The following is a 22,317-nucleotide window of genomic DNA, read 5'->3' as shown; positions in this document are numbered from 1 at the left end:
CGTTACCTGCAGTTACTGCTGCAAAAGGGTCACACCAGATACTGAAAGCAAAGATTCACATACTTCTGCTACTTACAGTTATAGTTGAAGTCAAAAGTTTACATACACCTTGCAGAATCTGCAAAATGTTAATTATTTGACCAAAATAAGAGGGATCATACAAAATGCATGTTATTTTATTATTTAGTGCTGACCTGAATAAGATATTTTCATTAACATATTTCGTTTACAAGATGTTTACATATAGTCCACAAGAGAAAATAAAGTTGAATTTATAAAAATGACTCCATTCAAAAGTTTGTATACACTTCATTTGTAATACTGTGTTGTTAACTGAATGATCCACAGCTGTTTTTTTTTAGTGATAGTTATTCATGAGTCCCTTCTTTGTCCTGAACAGCTAAACTGCCTGCTGTTCTTCAGAAAAATCCTTCAGGTCCTACAAATTCTTTGGATTTTCAGCATTTTTGTGTATTTGAATCCTTTCCAACAATGACTGTATGATTTTGAGATCCATCTTTATACACTGAGGACAACTGAGGGACTATTTCAGGAGGTTCAAACGCTCACTGATGGTTCAGAAAGAAAAACGATGCATTAAGACCTGGGGGTGAAAACATTTGAACAGAATGGAGATGTGTACTTTTTTACTTATTTTGCCTAAATATCACATTTTTCATCTAGTACTGCTCTTCAAAAGCTACAGAAGATTCTTAGATGTTTCCCAGAAGACAAAATTTAATTTACCCTGATCTTCAAATTCAAAAAGTTTTCACCCCCGGCTCTTAATGCATCATGATTCTTCTAAAGCTTCAGTGAGTGTTTGAACCTTCTGTAATAGTTGCATATGAGTCCCTCAGTTGTCCTCAGTGTGAAAAGATGGATCTCAAATCATACAGTTATTGTGGGAAAGGGTTCAAATACATAAAAATGCGTAAAAACAAAGAATTTGTGGGACCTGAAGGATTTTTCTGAAGAACATCAGGCAGTTTAACTGTTCAGGACGAGCAAGGGACTGATGAACAACTATCACTAAACAAACAAAAAAAAACAACCAAAAAAAAAAAAAACACAGCTGTGGATCATTCAGGTAACAACACAGTATTAAGAATCACGTGTATGTAAACTTTTATAAATTCAACAATTGTTTTCTCTTGTGGACTATATGTAAACATCTTTTATGTGAAATATCTTATTCAGGTCAGGATTAAATAAAAAATAACATGCATTTCATATGATCCCTCTTAGTTTGGTAAAATAATGTACATTTTGCAGATTCTGCATATAAACATTTGACTTCAACTGTATGTAACACTGGATCATTTTTCTTAACAAAAAATGACTAAGTATTTATTTTTATTTCATTTGTTTGGATTCTCTTTGTCAGCTTTCAGGAAGTATATGATGTTTTGGGTCATTAATGCAGAAATATAGAAAATTCTGAAGTGTTCACAAACTTTCAAGCAGCACTGTATGTAGTAACATTTAGTGTCAAATGTACTTTTTGTTAAATTATCTATAAAGTTATATTAGTGTCAAAAAAGAAAGAGTATATTTACTCTACAGCTGTTCTCACACGCTTTTGAGGGCTTTGTTGATAAACATGAATATGTACACCTATTGACGAACCACTGCAGCATGAAAAATTGATAACTTTTTCATCTGAAAGTGAAAGTTTATGCAATGTTTTTTTTTACTATTCAGTTTGTTTTAAAATGTTTAATATTTATGTTGTTTAGATGTTGTTTTGTTAGAAATAAATATGTAGGTTTCATAAATTTGGACTATTTTTGAGCAGTCATGAATAATAAGTCAAAGCAATGTAATAAAATTCTGTTCATTCCACTGGGGGTGAATACTGGTTATTCTCAGATTTTATGCTTTTATATAAAAAAACAACAACAAAACAAAATATCGTATACAGATTTGAAGGTTAAAGGGATACTTCACTCAAATATGAAAATTCAGTCATCATTTGTGACCCAGGATCACAAAACCGGTCATAAGGGTCATTTTTTTCAAAATTGAGATTTATACATCATATGAAAGCTGAATAAATAAGCTTTTCATTGATGTGTTTGTTAGGATAGGACAATATTTGGCCGAGATACAACTATGTAAAAATCAGGAATCTTTAGTTAAGTTTTAATACATTTACAGTAGGAATTTTACAAAATATCTTAATGGAACATGATCTTTACTGATTTTTGCCATAAAAGAAAAATCAATAATTTTCACCCATACAATGTATTTTTGGCTATTGCTACAAATAAACCCCAGCGACTTAAGACTGGTTTTGTGGTCCAGGGTCACATTTACTCACCCTCATGTCCCTCCAAACCTGTAAGACTTAGTTTTTTGAAGAACGTTTGGACCCCATTGACTTCCATAAATAACTTCATTATAATCCTTAGAAGAAAGAATGTCATTCAGGTTTGGAACTACATGACGGTGAGTAAATTATGTTAGAAGTTTCATTTTTGTTGGGTGAACGTTTCTTTTAGTAAGGAATTATTTGATTTCTCCTTTTAACACATGCTTACCTGCTTCCACATCCACTGATTGGGAGTCGATTTCCATGTTCAGTCTCTTAGATGCCGCATTGCAGAAGTCCTCAAGCACACACTGCACCGTCTCCGTAACATTGTATGGAAGCGGTTTGTCTAATTTCATCTTGCTGTTTACCACCACACTGCCGTTCTTGAAGTTCAGAATCTCCAGCTCTTTAAATCCAGTCAGGTTGGACTGTAGATACGGCAGGAGCTGCGGAAAAGCAGAGATAAAAGTCAAATGAGCGAGTTGCGACTTCTCTTTCATCATTGCTGACTAGTGCAGACTGGTTAATTGTGCATGAATGTAATGCAGCTCAGATGCGAAACTTTTGGGATTGTCAATTCTGAAGCAATTCTCCTCAATTGCTAGAAACTGAACGATTTCGGCCAGTGTCTGTCTCTCATCCTATTACAATATGCAAAACCTTCTCAGTTCTCATTTCATTCTGCATGAGGAGGGCCAGTTAGAGATAAAGATGGTTGTTCAGGAGAAATAGGGCGTAGCAGCTCAGTCATTCATCTCGGCTCAAGATTTCAAGAGCTTGATTGCACCAGTCACACAAAAGATGGAAGACTTGAGGATATGATATATTCGCATTAGTCACAGAGATTATTAGCGTTTTGAAAATCTCTCAAATTAGATTTGCATATTATTTATTAATTTGCCATTCTAACATTGCAATGTTTGTTTAATGTGATGAATTAAAATGAATATTTTTAATCATTTAATAATGAATAGACAATCAGGAATTAAGGTTTGAAATCTGAAAGTCAGAGAATAATTCTTTTTTATTTTTAATTAATGAAAATATATTCAAATGATATTCAGTGTTTTAAATCTTTTAATATATATATATATCTTTTTAATCATTTTAATGAATATTTTAAATGAAACATTTTAAAATGGACTATTTCAGTCTAATTTAATTCAATTTAACGTTGTTAATTGTTTAATAGTGAATGGAGAGTGAAAAAGAGCACAAAAGGAGTGAAGGCCATGTCTGTGTAACAGGAGGTAACTAACAAATGTTTTAATAAAACTGTATTATTCAAAATATAATTAATATTTTAAATTATTTTATTGGGTATGTTGAAGGACTAGTTCACTCCAGAATAAAAATGTCCTGATAATGTACTCATCCCTATGTCATCTAAGATGTTCATCTCTTTCTTTCTTCAGTCGAAAGAAATTATGTTTTTTAAAGGAAAACATTCCGGGATTTTTCTCCATATAGTGGACTTCAATGGGGATCGACAAGTTGAAGGTCCAAATTGCAGTTTCAGTGCAGCCTCAAAGGGCTCTACACAATCCCAGCCGAGAACCAAAGGTCTTGTCTAGCATTTTCTAAAAAAAATAAAATTCTATACTTTTTAACCACAAATGCTCGTCTTGCACTAGCTTGAGTTCACGCATTACGTAATCACGTTGGAAAGGTCGTACGTGATGTAGGTGGAAGTACCGACCCAGTGTTTTCAAAGCGGACGTGCAATGAAAGCCCCTTTATAAAAAGGTAAAACAACGATGTTGGACGATTTTGAAGTCGGAGGAAAAAACTAGATGGAGTTTTTCACTCTACCCTACCTTTTTGAACCGAAGTATACAGATGGAGAACTAACCGCTCATGACCTTTCCAGTGTGAACACATATTGCGCAAAGTCATAGACGTGTGTCGCAGAGCTAGTGCATGATGTGCATTTGTGGTTAAAAAGTATATAATCCCTCGGCTGGAATCATGAAGCTGCACTAAAACTGCAATTTGGACCTTCAACCCGCTAATCCCCATTGAAGTCCACTATATGGAGAAAAATCCTGGAATGTTTTCCTCAAAAACCTTCATTTCTTTTCGACTGAAGAAAGAAAGACGTAAGCATCTTGGATGACTTGGGGGTGAGTACATTATCAGGACATTACATATACTATATATATAGTCTTTTACATATAATTAGTATGTTAAATATTTAAAATGTAAGCATTAAAATGTAACGATTTTAATGATGATGTTTAATTTAATTCAATTCAAATGTTTTTGTAACATATGAAATTTTATTGTTTATAATAGTGAGTGGAAAGTGATGGTGCGTTCACACCAGACGCGACTTGTATTCGCACGTAGTTGGACGCTTGAACATTTTGAGTTTACTCGCTTCATTCGTGGGTGAAATTCACTTCACAACAGATGCGAATTCGATGATGATTTTGTCCTCCATTGTTGTTTCGGATTTCTGCCTCCGCTCGCTACGTCATAATCACGTCACTACTAGAGCAAGCTCCTGATTGGTTAACGTGGCGCGAATATTCGCCACGAGGCACGAACGCACTCAATTCGTGCCTCGTGATTCGTGTGAATTGCGTCATTCGCGCCACCTTGTTTGCGTCATTCGTGCTGCAGGATGTCTATCGCGTCTTTGCACTGACTTAACATGTAAATCACTCGCGCTTAACGCTTCATTCGCGTCTGGTGTGAACGCACCATGAGAAATAGCACAAAGGCTGGGCCTGGGATGATGTTGTATGAAGTAGGTCTGTATAACAGGAGGTAATCTGTATTTGGAGGTAGACCTGATCTGCCAGTCATGATCAACCTCTCACCTCTCGGCTAAGTGCCAGGGCAGAGCAGGTGTTATTCTTCCCCACAGGGCACGCTGTGACTCAGAGCTCAGCCTCAATCAATGTTACTGTCTAGCTCATGCCAGTGTTGTGACCTTTGATTGCCGTCACAGGACAGAAGGAATCATTTAATACACAGTAGCGCTCATTTCCAAAGAGGTTAATGTATGAATTATCACAGACAGCAGCATATCCCTATTCTCACTCTATTTCTAGCACGGTGCTTACGCTTGTATCTACTGGTTCATAGGGTTCTCTTTCAGTGCTGTTCTGTTCTATGATTTTAGATTTTATTTAATACTTCATAAAAATATATTTTTAAACCATTATTGTATTTTAATGAGAAAATTAAATATGTTTTGTTCTCCATGTCCAATCGAAATGGTTGCTACACAAACCAGTAGAGACAGGAGTAAATGAGCATCCTACAACGTTGAGAGGCAGAAATCAATGCAAACCTAGTATAGGGCTAAAATATTACAGCTGTCTCTATAAAAGCTTACCAAAACGTTGAATTATAAATGGGCAAAACTGAGGCATACGGTGGAAAATCAATGTTCCTTTTGCAGACTTTGCAAGAACATAAATATCTAGAGGTTATAAGATTATCCTTTAAAAGCCCATTTATGAATCAATGAACTAATTTTATGGCCATTTTGCTTAGATACTTACCAGAGCAGCTCCTGGCCAGATTTTTAGTAGATCATGTGATAATCCAAAAGGTCTCATAGCACTGGTGTTAGTCTGGTGACTTGGAACTACAACACTATACTAGTTTGTGCAACCACTTGTTATTGGAAATGGAGATTTTGTCTTTTGGGATTTATACAAACTTCAAAAATCGAAAACAGTATCTTAAAGAACAGAACACATAAGTCTTATAAATTGCAAAAGAGCCCCCTATATTCTTTAGAGCTGTTGTAAGTAACTTATGTAGATAATAAAATTATATAGCTAATACAAAAAGCAGAAAACATGGACGAAATCGTGAAATCCAGCCATAAAAATGTAATTTACTATATAACGCAGAATGTCATGGAATTAGCTAAATTTTTAGATTAATAAATCAAGACTAGGTCAGTACACTTAATGTGTGCCTGTGAATATTAAGCCACAAAAATTCTATTTAAATATGATTCCTGCATGTTCTGCATCTCTGTGTGAATGAATGACGCAGGTACGCTGCTTTGTTTACTACACACATACTGAAGTGTGTGTGATGCTTGCAATGTTTTCAGACTTTACCACCTCATTATCTGAGTACATGAACACATAAACATAATCACACTTTATGAGCATTCTACCATTTATTTTGAGAAAAACTATTGTCATATCATGTACAAACAGAAACCTAAAGGTCTTCACAGCATCCTGTCAAAATAAAAGTTTGGTTTAACTTGAAGAAATTGTGACAGAAATATATAACTTAATGTTATGCACGTACTACTACTACTACTACTACTACTACTACTACTAAAACGATTCTACAAAACATTATTTTTTAAGGAATATTTGCCCGAAAAATTATGTACCAGAAAAAATGTAAACACAGTATTTTAAAATAATAATAATAAATATATTTTTTAAATAAAAACCAAATCAAATCAATTCATAAAAACCATTAAAATGGAATCTAGAAAATTAATGTCAAACACGGATAAAAATAAAACTGAATTTGAGAAAAATAAAATGTATTTCATAGGGCCTTAAACATGTCATTTTTGTTAAACTGTTAATAAATTGCTGGTTAAATTATGTATGTTTCATGATTTCATGTATCTTACAAGAGATAGCATTAACCCAGAATCATTCACAAATAAACCACAAAAGCAGATACTATATCTCTTTGAATTACAAAGAATTAATAAAATTAATTTAATTAATTGAACTGTTAATTTCAAAACCCACAAAAGTGCTTTATCTTTGATGTAACACTCTAACAAACTATTTGGAGTCTGATTACATTCAAGGACATGTGTCTCACCGAAGAACAATTCGAAATCATTAGGCTGCCTAACCAACTAAAAGCAGATTTAGAGAAACACAACTACACAGCAAGCCCCTAAGGTATTTTTTTGGCATGCCCTGAGTTTGTGGTCTTTTAACTCAACAAGATTGTGAAATTGGTTCCTCTGTGTTTTGCACAAATAAGAAAACAATATTATTTACAGATATACACTTTTAGCATTTGATATGAGCACATATTCTATGCACATATTAATGCACTGAGATCCTGAGAAAATAAAATTTGCTCAGAACGAATAAGGCAACATTCACACTATCAAGAATAAAACAAGTAACATATTGCAGGTTGGGCAGATGGAGCGAGAGAATAAGCGTTTAGCTTTGGTTAATACTGGTTAGAGAGCTCACTGATCAGCAGGTATTTGATCAGTAAGATCAGAAGTGGGAAGCTGTTAGACAAAAGTGCAGAATTTAGTGCCAAAAAGTGATTAATTATGCTTTTCCAGGTTTGGATATAGATGTACCGGTATTGAGGCTAATGTCTTCTGTTCTCTCTCTGTCACTTGACTAGAAGCCTCTGGGTTTGGCGAGTCACTTGGTTCAGAGAATTGCCTCTAGTTGAAAAAACAGGATATTACAAAATATAATCTGAATTATAACAATAACACTTGGATGTGAAACTGTACCGTGATTGGTGGTTTGAAAGTTTCATGTTTGTAGCACTCTTGTATACATGTTGTATCTGAGTGTATATGAGTGGTGCAGAGTGGAAGTGGAGAATTTTTTCTCGGAGGAGTGCCAGATTTTTTGAAAGTTGAAGCATTTGTGTTTGCTCTTGTATTAGGATTGTTCAGGGGAGGTTTTCTCTCCAGTGAGCGTGGAGTGACCGGAGAGCAGAAAATGAAAAAAAGGGAGTTGAGCTGGAATGGAGTGATTGTGCATCACTTTGAACATAGGGAGAAAAAATTGCTCCACTCAAATGCAGTTCAAGTCTATGTTGCATGGTGACATGCATAGCTTGATGATTTGGTTTGTTTTGGAACAATTTTTGTTGGAAATAAAAATTTTGTCATTTACTCACCCTCATGTTGTTCCAAACCTGTACGTGTACGTGTTTCTTTCTTACACTACCAGTCAAGTAAGATTTTTAGTGTTTTTAAAGAACACCTGCATAAACAAAAGCCTGCATTTATTTGATACAGTAAAATTTTAACATTTTGAAATATTTTTACTGTTTAAAATAACATTTCTAATTGAATATAGTTTAAAATGTAATTTATTCCTCTAATTTCAATACTGAATTTTTAGCATAATTACTCCAGTCACATGATCCTTCAGAAATCATTATAATATACTGATTTGCTTCTCAAAAACATTTATTATTATTATGATTATTATGTGATGTTATGATGTTGAAGACTGGAGTAATGATTCTGAAAATTTAGCTTTGATCACAGGAATAAATTACATTTTAAAATATATTTCAATAGAAAGCAGTTATTTTAAATAGTAAAAATGTCACATTTTTACTGTTTTTGCTGTATTTTGGAACAATAAATGCAGGCTTGATGAGCAGAAGAGAATTCTTTAAAAACATTAAAAAGCTTACTGTTCAAAAACTTTTGACTGGTAGTGAATGTTGAACACAAGAAAAAGATTTTGAAGAATTTTGAAGAAAAAGTTGTTGGTCCCCACTGACTTCGATACTATGGAAGTCAACTGTTTGATTACCAGCATTCTTTAAAATGTCTTCTTCTATGTTCATCCTAAGAAACAAACTCAAACAGGTTTGGAATGACATGATAGTGAGTAAATCATGATGAAATTTTCATTTTTAGGTGAACTATTCCTTTAAGTTACTACAATTTTTTTGTTTTACTTTGGATGGTTGCGATCGTGACTGTGATTATCGCAGTTTTATCCCTACGAATGAACGGCAGCCGTGCCAATATTCAGTACTACACCACTCTTGCTCATGTGAGATTGCTTAATTATGTTTTGAAATTGCCATACAGGGTTTCATACTGTGTTTTTCTGTCTAAATTGAAATAAGCTAAGGTAAACAAAGTTCCAAGCAAAACGTGCAGCGATAAAATAAGTATCCTCACTCAGAATGTACAGAAATGTAATTCGCTTTCCTGTCAGTCACCCAAACCCTTTATACAAAAGCTTTATAGAAAAATGTATATTACATTTTGAACAACACTGTTCTTAGATGCCATCTGTCAAATCCATGCAGACAAATGACACACTTTATCTATTCAGTTTTCCCAGCATGCACTGCACACACATAAAAACGTAAAGCTAACAACAAATGGAGGATAGAAAGACATGCAGCAAGATAAAGTCAAAGACAAAAGTGTGTTTACCTACCAGTTCAAGAAACGTGTTCTCCAGTGATTTGTACTCGGGGGAACTCTTGTTGAAAAGATCCTCCGAAAACATCATATTAGTCACACGTAAGCTAAAAAACACCACTAACTCTTTGGCCTGGTTAGAAGCCATCATTGACGGAGTGGTAACGTAACCTAGTGGACGAGCTGAGGATTGCGGGTTTTCGTCGGGGAATCCACTCCCAGAGTCCAAAGTGTCGTCCTCCTCATCAGACTGTTCAACATCTCTGCCAATATCTGTACTACCTTCAAGTGGGGGAGGTGAAACTGTCCCGAGAGTCTGTCCCTCTTCATCCAGGAAATTATTCGGGGTCAGGTGTGAAATGAGGTCTTCTGTGGGCGTTAGCTCAGAAGGAATTGCTGCAGGGAGAATTGGTTCTTCAAGTGCAGGCACCTTTCGATGGAGTGTGTCTTCGGTGGCACTGACCGATGGAGACTCTACATGGTCACTAGGATCAACTAAAGTGGGCGACTCAACTGAACCCTTAGGGTATGAAGGAAGACTTTCAGTTGAGGTCTCTAAAGGTTCGGATGGGCCAATTGTGTCATCTTCATGAAATATAGCATCTTGAGCTCGCTCAGTAGGGGTTACGGATGTCAAGATTGATGATGTTGCCTCTGCAGGAGTGGCCTCTGGTGTTATATCAAAATCCATTTCAGTTTGAGTTGAAGAAGATGCTGTTGCTACTTCAAAAGACTCCAAGTTCGGTGATGAAGCTGTGGCAACAATTTCATTTCCCACATCCTCTTTGACTTCCGACCACTTTGATAGGTAATCCACTGTAGTGGTTCTTGGAAAACCTTGAAAACAAAGAACCGGTTTCAGAGAGTGCTTTGAAAATGCATCTAATGCGAAATTACAATTAATTCTCTCATTCTTGGGCTGCCTAACTTAAGTGTCTTAGTTCAAAAACAAGTGCTCTTGTAGACTACTCACTACAAATTTGAAAAGATTTACCATCGGGTGTTAAAGTGCCTTCAGTGGTTAGACCTGCCGTCTTTGAACCCTCAAGATGGGAGCTGTTAATTAGCTCAGTGGCTACTGGTTGTGTCGGAACAGGTAATTTCTGTATATCACTCCTTTCTGTCCTCTCACCCAAATCTGTTTGGGTCCTAAAAAGTCCTAGATCTCCAAAAGAGGTGCTCAAGTGCTCCAAGTTGGCTTTTGTGGACTGTGTACTCATTTCACCAGGTAAAAACCTTGATTCTTTGCTGATTTCAGTACTGGATCTTATGCGGTCCTCCTTGTCTGTTGTTAAAGAGTCTGTACGGGGCAAATCAGGTAAGGTTAAATATTTGCAGTCTGTCTAGGACACTTATATTGATTGTATTGATTCTGTGTACCTGGTTCGAAAGTAAGGGAAAGCACGTCCACAGGAAGTGATGTGTCCTCACTTAGCGCCTTCACCACCATGCCCTTTAGGAGTCCCTCGATGCCATATTCATCAGTGGAGTCTGTGTCACCTATAGCCCGTGTCCCATCCATCTCAAACACTACAGCATAGCTTGCTGCAGCATCTTCAGGGCTGACCGATGTTATGAAGGGAATTGGTTTGCATGAGGGTTGCATGGACTTGTATTAACCTGATTGTCTGTTTTAGCCCACATGTTCCCTTTGGCTCTTAAATAGCTCAAAAATCATACTTATCATTGGTCTATCAGGTTGATCTTTTGCAAATGCATTGCTAAGAACTTAATTTGGACAACTTTAAAGGCGATTATCTCAGTATGATGTGATTTTTCTTTTTTGCACCCTTAGAGTCCAGATTTTCAAATAGTTGTATCTCATCAAAATATTGCCCAAACCATACATCAATGGAAAGCTGATTTTTTTCAGTGTTTAGATAGTGTTGTCTAATTGCACTTGTTTCATATTTAGAAATTTGAAGTAAAATATAATTCATTTTGAATGATTTTGGTCATTCCTAACACTACATGAGGTTATCTAATCACAATTTTCCCAAAAGCTACTATCATAAGGTAGTAAGTAAGCATGTTGTCTTATGAGTAAATTACGCAGTCTACAGTACAACAGAACATAATGGTACAGTAATTGCAACACAGTTGCAATGCAATTCGCCAAGTATTCCTTACCCTAAGTTGCCCCTGTGAGAGAATTACCCATCCAAAAATACAATTTTCAAGTTCAGTGGACTGTAATATCTTGGTGAATCCCACAGTTCCAGCATCAACTTACCGAAATCCCAGCAGCCGAATCTCTTTAAACTCAGGAAGTTTGTCAAACACATGCAGCATCTGCCAAAGTGCAAATGAAAATATTTTAGGAATATTTGTAATAACTTTAATTCAATAACTATATAGTTTACTCAATTATGCACAGGAGGTTACATAACCTCAAATTTTGGATTGTCCAACATCATGTGCCATGGCTCTGGTCTTATTTTAACTAATCTTATGCCGGCTTTTGTACTTACCCAATTCTTGTTTGGCTTTCCTGTTTTTTGATCTTTTACGGTAAGCTACTTTCAACCCTATTGTAGTAATTTGTCTTCCCCACTTCTCTAGAATGTTCTTAACTCAAATGCATTTCATTTCTTTTATTACAGTTATCACTCACTAGGTTTCACAACCACGTTCCTGTGTATTGTCAATGTTCCTGCTTCCATATTTTACCTTCTGTGAGCTCAACATCATCTCGCCTCAGGTGAGATGTAATTTGTCGGTTAGCAGCTTGAAACAGCTTGAATCTGTGTAAAATGGCATGTGTGCAATCGTTGATTTCATCTAACCTTCTCATGAAGATTGCGAGTGAAGTCTTGATATTGAGGGCTGCCTGGATCCCTCAGTAGTGCAGGGTCTAGTATAGTCACACTGAACTCCACAATGTGCTCCACCAGCCTCTGAGGGACAACATCTGGTGCCCCAGTTTCCTATCAGATCAGAGAATAGTCAATTTGTTTGTTTCTAACTTCATCAGTATGTTAAGTGCACATTCTAAAAAGCACGAGTTAGTGGCCGTACGCTGTCAGATTCCATGATGAAAAGCTCTGCGGGACTCTTTGAACCTGAAGCATAGAAAGCCATCAATCAGTCACGTTTTTATAAGATCAACCAGTATTTCTTTCTCATTCGGATGGTGAGGACTTACATTTCTCGCCCGGTGCAGGTGTGAGAGCCCTAAAAATAATTGAAAACATGTCGAGAAGGGATGAATCAATCCGAGAATGATAAATGCAATAAAATTCATTGTCCCCGATAAAGGGGTTGACTGCATATAAGCCCGGGTATGTTTGTGTGGCTCCAACACCCAAGCGTAATATGTCTGGGCACAGATCCCTCTTATTAAAGTGGATCAGGTCAGAGAGCAGTGTTTAGCTAGGCCACCAAATATGAACAAACTTTGTTTTTTAAAGGACAGGCTGAGATTTTCTCATCTCCCACTAGTCAGGTGACCTCATTCTAGATATTCTGAAGGGTTTGGACCCAAAATGAAGACAAGTGAATCGCCATACCATGAATACTGAAGCCTCTTCAGGATTCTTACCTCGCCTGTTCGTCTTGGGCTTTCACTCTCTGTAAATGATATAAACCTCTTTGAGAACTGACAAAAAACCTGTTTCAGTTTGATAATATTGGCACATTTAGGCTGCATTGGCAAGACGAATTGACTGGCAGTTACTCACACTGGCTACCATGTCAAGATGCTCCTGTGTGCTACTAAAATTTCGGGCCAGATCCTCCATGCAAAGCGAGTCTCTCTGACAGGCGTACACCCACTGCTGGTACTCCATGGTGTCAGGAACTCTGTCAAGAAAGATCCGGAAGGCCTCCCACACAGCTTCTTGACAAACTGTTAAATATCATGGGAATTATTTAGAGAAGGCCGTTAGAGAATTGAGACGGTGAGGACTAACAGCAAAGACCTGATAAAACATGCCAGGACACTTAAAATTAATTATCTGCACTGCTGACAGAGGTTTAACACACTTAATAGTGTTTAGCATGCAGTCATTTGCTGCCATTATCTCGTTTTGCCGACACAATTATTATGGACATTTAATTAAGAGTATCTCTTAACTGCATCTGACAGCTAAATGTGCCTCACCTTTAGCTTGTTTGTACCAGTAATTTAATATCGTGCTATCTGCTTCAGTGTAAAGATGTTTTGTCAGGTGACCCCAAAAAAGTGCCTCATGTTGTATTATCTAAAGTAATTGGTTTAATTCAAGCCAAAAATATTATTTAATAATATTATTTAATGACTGAATCAACCTGACAACATTAGGATACGCCATTGAAAGCCATTTTTGGGTAGAAATAGGTCTTTAAAGGGAGTAATTTTATGATACTTTTTGAAGTTTGAGAATTTCTGTCCACATTCATTGTAACTGCATAGCAAAAGTGACTAGCAAATTATTTATCTACCTTATTCTTCAATGCCGAAGTAAGCCTATGGGTGAGACTTAGACTTAGAAATAACGAGAAGAATAACAGCGTGCAATAAATGATAAAACTGTTTGCACAAACCAGTGTGTTCATAATTAAGATAATACATTAAAATAATATAGTAAGACACACCAATTTGCAATATCATGCAGCAAAACTAGCTGTTTTGTACGGCTAAAAATAGCTGGACGCGAATGAGATCAGAAGCCACACCCATAAAATTTACGAACGGCCGTGCCCACTCTTACGGAAAGAATAAGGTGGATAATTTTACGTTTTGTGTTCTACAGAAGTCATAAAGCAACACTGCATTTTTAAGGGTCACTGGATTTTTAACACTGGATTTTAAAGGGTCTTTTGTTTATAGAGATAGTGTACAAAGAGTACTTGTGATCGCGATTCTTGAAAGTGAAAGTAAAAAGTGAGCATGCATTCAAAAGCAATTTCAATGCCCTGCATATTAATAGTGGCTCGCTGATGACGGCAATTTATATATTACAGTACCTTACGAAAGTATTCATACTCCATTTTTTTTCACATTTTGTTACGTTGCTGCCTTAGGCTCTATACTCTATATACCATAAAGGCAAAGCAAAGAACAGGGTTTTAGCATCTTTGCAAATTTATTTAAAATAAAAAACTTAAATGATTTCGTTTGCATAAGTGTTCATACCCTCATCTGGGACACTTGAAATTTAGCTCAGCATCATTCATATTGCTTGTAGATGTTACTACACTTCGATTGAAGATAGCCTGTGGCAAATTTATTTAAATGGTCATAATTTGGCACACATGTCTTAATAAAAGGTCTAACAGCTGAAAATGTATATCAGAGCAAAACCCAAGCCCGGAGTAAAAAAAAAAACAAAAAAACCTCCTGGCCAAACTGAGCAATTCATGGAGAAGGCCTTTGGTTATAGTGGTGACCAAGAAGCTGATGGTCACTCTAGTTGAGCTCCATGATCATTAGCGGAGATGGGAGAAACCTACAGAAGAACAAACATCACTGCAACACTTTACCAATCTGGGCTTTATGGCAGTGTGGCCAAACTCAATCCTCTCCTCAGTGAAGACACATGAAACGCATTCAGAATTTGCCAAAAAAAAAGCACCTAAAGGCCCCTCAGACTCAGACTCAGAAACCAAGCACTGCTCATTACCTTAAGAGTACCACCTTAACAGTAAAGTGTGGTGGTAGAGGCCTCATGCTGTTGGGCTGTTTTTCAGCAGCAGGGACTGAGGGACTCAGCAGAATAAAAGGAAAGCTCAACACAGCAAAATATAGAGATAGAGAGCCTGATGAAAACCCAGTCCAGAGCATTCAGAACCTCAGACTGGGCAGTAGGTTCACTTTCCAACAGAACAATGACCCTAAGCACACCGCAAGAATGGCTTATAGACAACTCCTTGTATGTCCTTTAGTGGCCCAGCCTCAGCTTGAGCTTGAACCCAATCAAACATTTCTGGAGAAACCTGAAAATGTCTTCCAGCCCCCATCCAAGCTGACAGAGTTTGAGAGGTGAAGAGGTGAGGAGAAGAATGGCAGATAATTGCCAAGGTGAGGAGAAGAATGGCAGATAATTGCCAAATGCTGATGAGAAAAGCTTCTCGCATCGTACTGAAAAAGATTGGAGGATGTAAAGGTGCTTCAACTAAGTTCTGAGTTAAGGGTATGAATACTTATGCAGTGTACTTATTTCAGCAACATAACAAAACGTGAAAAAAGAAGGGGTATGACTACTTTCGCAAGGCACTGTTATTATCCAATGATACAACTGAAAGAGAAAGCATTGAAATATATTTTTTCCTCCCATCTCGTATTTATTTCCTTTAGGAGTTCCATAGTACACGTAATTTTTTTCATTTTCATGTCATGTTGTTGAACAGTCTCTTATGCTCATATCTGAAGCTTATGCTTATTACTCTCTTTTGCTTGCCTGGATATATTTGGTATAAAACACAGTAAAGTGAAATATTACAATTTTAAATAACTGATAGATTTAGCCATTTTACTTTCTTTACTGCATGTAGCAACAGAAAATCCATACTATAAGACTCAAAGAAGAGAAGCCTAAAAAAGTACACTACTTTTATCTATACTTGGCTCAGAGCTGCTTCCTTTTTTGGCTTGCTGTGATCTTTTATCTCTCAGAAGGCTTCGAATGATTGGGAAGTTAATTATGATTTATGAGGATCTGAGGTTTTGTTGCCAAATTTGGCACTGATGCTCAAGGCTCTGTCCCTTGTGGTGTTTAGGGTAGAAGTTGTCCTACCTCTTAGTTTGTAGTAGGCTTTATGGCTGGTGATGACCTCCGCCATGCTCTCCTGAGGACAGACTTTCACCCCCGTACTAAACAGCGCTGATCTCTTTGCTCGATGCGCGTCTAGAGAAAGCGAATCTCCGCCATCTGTCAGCTGTTTGATTGGCTGTGGAGTCTCCAGGAAGTGCCTGTACTTCACATTTCTGATCCTGAGAATCAAGTCGTCAGCAGTGAGTTCTGCAAATGTCACAACAACAGCGTGTGTTCATTGTTTCAGAAGAGCAGGACTGACTTTACCTGAGAACAGTAAGCCGTTGGATCATATAATTACACTTCACGTAATTAGGCTCGCTCAGAGACCATTTGAAACCCTTTAAGTCTATGATTAGTATGCTGAATGAACATTTAATTGGATTAGGCCCTAAGTCAAGCAGTCGGTTATACCACCGTCCCAGCAGATGTTAAGCGCATTCACTAGATAAGAGTTGCGAAGGTCTGCTCTGCAGCTGTAGTAATCTTAATTGTGTTTGATTGAAATCACAGAAGTTTCACATAAAGGCCAAGCTGAAAGAAAGATTATTGAAATGGAAAAATCATGCTTATAAATATAGCCGTCATTGTTTTCCATGTATTTAACCTTATCATTCAAAAATTTGTTTTACGCCAGTAAAAACATCTAGAAACATCGTTCAAAACATCTTCTTTTGTGATTCACAGAAGAAAGAACGAACTTCATACACTTTCGGAACGACATGAAGGTCAGTAAATTATCATAAATTGTTCATTTTTGCATGAACTAGCCTTTCTCTGTTAATGGTTAAATTGTTACAGTGACTTATCATTGAAATTTCTTGCTTGCCAAAGACCCTAAAACTAACTCATGCTGACATCTAAGAGTATTTACACTGAAGGTGGCCCACCTTCTGACCTGTTACCTAATCGGTTGTGGCCATAGATAGCTGTTTGAGTTAACCAGCACCTGTGGTCATTGGCGTAATAGACTTACACCTGGTGTTTACTGGTATTTACAGACTAGTGAAGTTCAGAATGAACTGTCCAGGTATTTTAGAATGACAGCAGAGCTCACTTCATTAACTTTAGTTCATGTCATTGTCATAGTGAACATATGACAGCGATGCATTTAATTACCTACTTCAGTAATGAAGCATCAAGCAATTATACAGTTAATAGCTCATATCAAAGTACATCTGGATATTTTTATGTCAAATGACAACTGTTCTGACTAGTTTAATAGCATATCTCTTCAGCCGTTATGGTGTGATCTTTATAATTTCCTCTTAGTTGCAACACTCACAGATCCATTAAAAACAGACAAATTGTTTGTCCCCTCCAAGTAAGATCCGAGCCACTTCAGCAGTCTTGAGAAATTTAAAGATCTCCATTTCAAATCAAAGCAATGTCGTACCTTGAGGTTTTTCAAAAAGTAGGGTACAGGGCTTCAATTAAAATGGGCTAAATGTTTTCAAAATGGAGTGTTGTGTGACCAACTGGTAAACTTCAGAGAGCTTCTTAAAACATTAAGCCTGGCTCAGCAAGGGGGTCCCTTAGACTACACCAGACCTCTGTTCACCACTTGCAGATTAGCTTAAGCTTAGTAGATATTAGCGATATACAGTAAGTGCAGCTACAATGGAAGCTAAACACATACCTTTGTTTTTAATGTTCTACTGGTAACTTTTAAAGCCAGATGAATAATCTTGCTTAACAGAATCTCATAAAACATGCGATCAGACCACACTAAGACAGGATTTCCTAGTATGTGATTGTGTACATAAGCAGATATCTCTGCATGGCATAGCTGGTTATATGTTATATTGTGTTTCGGATGCTGATTTCATTTATTGACCAGGATTATCCTCTAGTTAATTGCAAAACCACTAGCTACACCAGCACTTAACTACTGTAGCATAAAACAGCCTGGGCAGAGCAATATTATGTTGACGGAAGTTAGCCTATTTTCAGGCGCTGCATATCATTGCGCATGCCATGGTACGGCAGCAAAGTTTGTTGATTATTATGCCAGAATGAGAGTATAATTCCCAGTCATATCGACCTAGAAAATCGCAACTTTTCATTTTCCGTCGGTCTTAGTACACGATGTAACTACAGAAGAGTCAAGTTTGAAATAGAAAAAATATCGAAACTCTTTGGTCATTTTTGAGCGAGATGCTAACGATCTAATCTGATTTAATGATCTATGCTAAGCCATTCTAAAAGTGCTACCGCCAGACCCAAAGATCGTCTGATTGGATTCAAAAACGGTAAAACTCAACTGTTTACCTCTAGAGGAGTTGGAAAATGAGCCTATTTTCAAAAGTGTCAAGAGTGTTCTTTTAACAAAACCAGATGAAGGCTGTGTTCACACTTGTCATGTTTGGTTAGATTAAAATGAACTCTGGTGCGAATGCCCTGTTAGTGTGGTTAATTTGTGTGAATGCTGCCATCCGAACCCTGGTGTGCACCAGACAAGTGGACTGAGACCGCTAAAAGATGGGTCTTGGTCCACTTTCAGATGAACTCAGGTCCGGTTTGAATGAAATATGAACCAAATACTTCTAAACGAATCAAAAACAGAATGTAATGACAAGATGCAACACAATGTGACATGATTTGACAAACCGAAACGAGCAGTGTATCAAAACAAAATGAGCTCAGGGCAAACGTGGAGCAATGAGGAGGTAAAGTGCCATTTATGAGCTCTTCTTGAGTTCGCAGGTGCTAATCACATGCACGCAACGATGAGCGAGCTTAGTCCAGCAGACGACATTAGGTGTATTTGGCTTACAGCAGCACTGAACAGACCAACGGGTGAATGGGGTACTTTGATGTCATACACCAATCGGTCTGAGCAGTGTCGAACATACATATTGTTTTTGGTGTTCGGTGAGTTCCATTAAGAAATATACGTTATTAAACCCAACAAATTAGGTTGCCTTTAGGTTTGGTATCTTTACGTTGCCTGTCAAAAATGCCAGTGTGAACACTAAGCAGACCAATTGTAGTGTTTTCTTTTTTTTGGTCCCGAACAAACGAACCAAGAGAACCAAACTACAAGCACCCAAAACACATTTCCTGATGCACCCTTATGCTATTTCAGTTGTTTTCTACAAGACTTCTGTCATGGCTTACGTTTTATGGGATTTGGAGCATGCTAAAATCACAAGTGCAATGCTGTACCAGGTGCGCTACCGAGCAAGTTTACTACAGCAGAAAAATCATTCATACAGAGTTGGTTATGTGATGCAACCATGAAAATGTAATAGTTTGCAAAACTTGAACCATGGTAAATATGTTTTGGGATCATAGCATAGTATTGTGCAGTCTTATAAGTCTTAGTTAAAGGATTAGTTCATTTCCAGAACAAAAATTTACTCACCCCCTTGTCATCCAAGATGTTCGTGTCTTTCTTTCTTCAGGTGTAAAGAAATTGTTTTTTGAGGAAAACATTTAAGGAATTTTCTCCATATAGTGGACTTCTATGGTGCCTGAGAGTTTGAACTTCCAAAATGCAGTTTAAATGCATCTGCGGCTGATGTCTATTTTCGCAGCATTTACAAATGTCAAAAATCGGTAAATGGAATACGCCATGATTGGAGATTGGTTTTTGTTGTGGGTTTGTTGATAATAGAGATGTAAACGCACATGTACACGATTAAAAGAGCGCGGAAATCTGACTAAATCTGCCTTGACAACTTGCAGTGTTGCATATCATCGAGGCTAAAAAAAATGAACAAAAAGCTGCAGACAACAGGTAGATGCCATTATTGTCACTGTTTTCCATGTTCGTTGAATAAATATTTTGACACTGCTTTTTAAAAATGCTGGGTAGCCAGTGTTTATGTTTGGCCAATAGCATATACTTACGTACTCTGAAGTAAGAGCTAGTTTAGTTCCTAGAACTAAATATGTTCCTAGTTCCAGAGGTGCGAACACGACAATAGTTGTAGGAACTATGAAAAGGTTCCTCAGGTGCAAAATCTACCAGTAACTGCTTATAATGGTAATGGCCTCTATTTTAATAGAGCATGGTCAGCCATTTACCATAGATTCATGCAAACTACTACATGGCTATCAGTGCCGAATCTGTAACAATTACACCATTGTTGTAATTCTTCTGAAACCCTGGTGTCAAATCAGATTGGACCTTCAGTCTAATTATTTTGATCACACACAAAGACGCCCTGTTCTAGAGCCACATGTGGCCCTATTTAGAGATGTTTGCAGTGGCAGACAGTGAGCTGATCACTCAGAGACACAGAGGTCTTAACAATATGTTTCTGGGTCACAGAACATCTGACCACATCTGTTAATTAGCAAATAAGCAGATGTAGGGGCAGTGGTGCAATTCCTCGAAGATAAACCAGGGTGACCGATTTGATCGTGTCCCGCTGCCGTCTATGAGCCTGCCGTGCACATGTGCAGACATGAGGGGCGGCGATGCTAATTGAGCTGTACTTCTGAAGCGATGAGCGAGGCCCCACAGCAAAGCTACAAGCCAGAAAAGATTAGCGTTCCACACGGCCACAAACAGAATGCCTTTTGTTTCTCTCTGCTAATGAATGGAGCTTCTGAGCACTGTAGCCAGACTAGAGGCATTCAGAACTCGCATGAAATGTTAGCAAAACGCACTTTTCCAGCATATTGAACCAAAAAGGAAGCGCTAATGGCTTGCTTGCCACAAAAAATGTTATCAAATGATTTGTCATCAGGCTTTGTTTTGCATAAGAAAAATCTTTGGGTTTCTTTTATGTCCTTGCAAATTGGCTCCTTAAATATTTAAAAGCTCATTCGATCACCGAGGGCGGAAAGTTGCTATTGTGTGAAGAATCGCACAGGCTGTAGTCGCTCTGAGGCGTTGTACATTACCAGAAGTCCTGTTTTTGCTGAATTATAAGACTTTGTTTAAATAAAACAGCATCAGAATGGCGTTCAAACGCAGGCTTACCTTTGATTCTAGTGGCTTGGAGGGTAAACAAGAACAGAATGAGGAATAATCCTGTTTTCAATGGCATGTTGCAGTAGATTATGTCCTTTTGGATGTTAAGTCACTCATTTGGAAAGAAAATTACAGTCCGTATTGACTTATCTCACATCCGAGGGTGGAAGAGTTAATTTCCATCGACTATGTGTCCAGGCTTCCATGGACGGGGCTGTTTGTGGTCACTACTGTAGGTTGGGTTGTATTCCTGACAGATGGAGCAGATTCTTGGGTACAGATTTGGTCTCAAGTGTGCGAGTGGGTGGAAGATGCTCTGCAGGGTGTAAGGGGAGTGATGAGGTTAAAAACGCTGCCTCTTTATCTGGACTAATCTGTTTACCTCTCACTGACTCCTAATCCCTGTCGGCCCACGTGGTGGCCTATCCTCATCCTGTTAGTAGCCTTCTGGACCAGCGTCTGCTAGCCTCCTTGCTTTGGTCACAAACCACTTGCTCCGGTGCCCGTCTCTCTCGGTCTGGCCCACTCGATACAAGTTTCTCAGCCCTCTGCCAGGTTTTGTGGCTGCCAAGCTGAAACGCTGTATTCTACTCCCCCTGTTTGGGACAGCAAGCTCTGCCCTTTCTCTGATCATGGGGCCAGATCTGTGTACTGAGCGTGTGTTGTCATACCCTTGTGGTGCATGTTAGTCCCCAGGCCTACTGCTTGAGCTGGGAAGAGGATTACACACACCCTGCTTATTAAATTTCACAGCCATAAATAAGTCTCAGCAGCTCGAAATCCATTCAAGACCTTCCACGGCGCTGGACCGTGCACGTTGAACTTCCAACTTTTAAGAGATAATGAGAACAGACTGGTGGCCATTTGTATCCAGCAGAAACCCCTCTGGAAATTAGAATTTTAATTATTTTTACCTAGTTAGGGCTCTGAATAAAGACTCATTTCGCTTTTGGCCTGAAAAAAACAACAACTCTCTTCTGCTCTGCATCTTGAAGTGTGGCTTTAGAGGGTTCACCAAAAAAAGAAATTTTTGTCATTAATTACTCACCCTCATGTCATTCCAAACCCGTAAGACTTTCGTTCATCTTAGGAACTCAAATTAAGATATTTTTGATGAAATCCGTGCGCTTTCTGACCCTGCATAGACAGCAACGCAACTGGCACGTTCAAGACC

The 22,317-nt window shown here is 37.7% G+C and overlaps 1 protein-coding gene across 1 annotated transcript in view; it reads right to left on the bottom strand.

The window, feature by feature from the left end:
* impg1b (interphotoreceptor matrix proteoglycan 1b) overlaps positions 1-21,720 on the bottom strand; it is a 33,591-nt gene extending 11,871 nt beyond the window's left edge. Inside the window, exons 1-13 of the mRNA XM_051133478.1 lie at positions 21,153-21,720; positions 16,199-16,423; positions 13,163-13,329; positions 13,024-13,052; positions 12,628-12,656; positions 12,501-12,544; positions 12,269-12,409; positions 11,716-11,774; positions 10,863-11,044; positions 10,477-10,782; positions 9,499-10,319; positions 7,650-7,739; positions 2,544-2,763 (exon numbers count right to left, since the gene is read on the bottom strand). Coding sequence (XP_050989435.1) covers positions 2,544-2,763; positions 7,650-7,739; positions 9,499-10,319; positions 10,477-10,782; positions 10,863-11,044; positions 11,716-11,774; positions 12,269-12,409; positions 12,501-12,544; positions 12,628-12,656; positions 13,024-13,052; positions 13,163-13,329; positions 16,199-16,423; positions 21,153-21,219 — 2,380 coding nt within the window. The 5' untranslated portion in view covers positions 21,220-21,720. The remainder of the gene's footprint in view (positions 1-2,543; positions 2,764-7,649; positions 7,740-9,498; positions 10,320-10,476; positions 10,783-10,862; positions 11,045-11,715; positions 11,775-12,268; positions 12,410-12,500; positions 12,545-12,627; positions 12,657-13,023; positions 13,053-13,162; positions 13,330-16,198; positions 16,424-21,152) is intronic.
* Positions 21,721-22,317: the final 597 nt, after the last annotated feature.

Source organism: Labeo rohita, chromosome 17, assembly GCF_022985175.1.
Source record: "Labeo rohita strain BAU-BD-2019 chromosome 17, IGBB_LRoh.1.0, whole genome shotgun sequence".
In the NCBI taxonomy this organism is placed as follows: Eukaryota; Metazoa; Chordata; class Actinopteri; order Cypriniformes; family Cyprinidae; genus Labeo; species Labeo rohita.
Note: the sequence above shows the minus strand (reverse complement) of the source record. Positions and strands in the feature narration are given on the sequence as shown.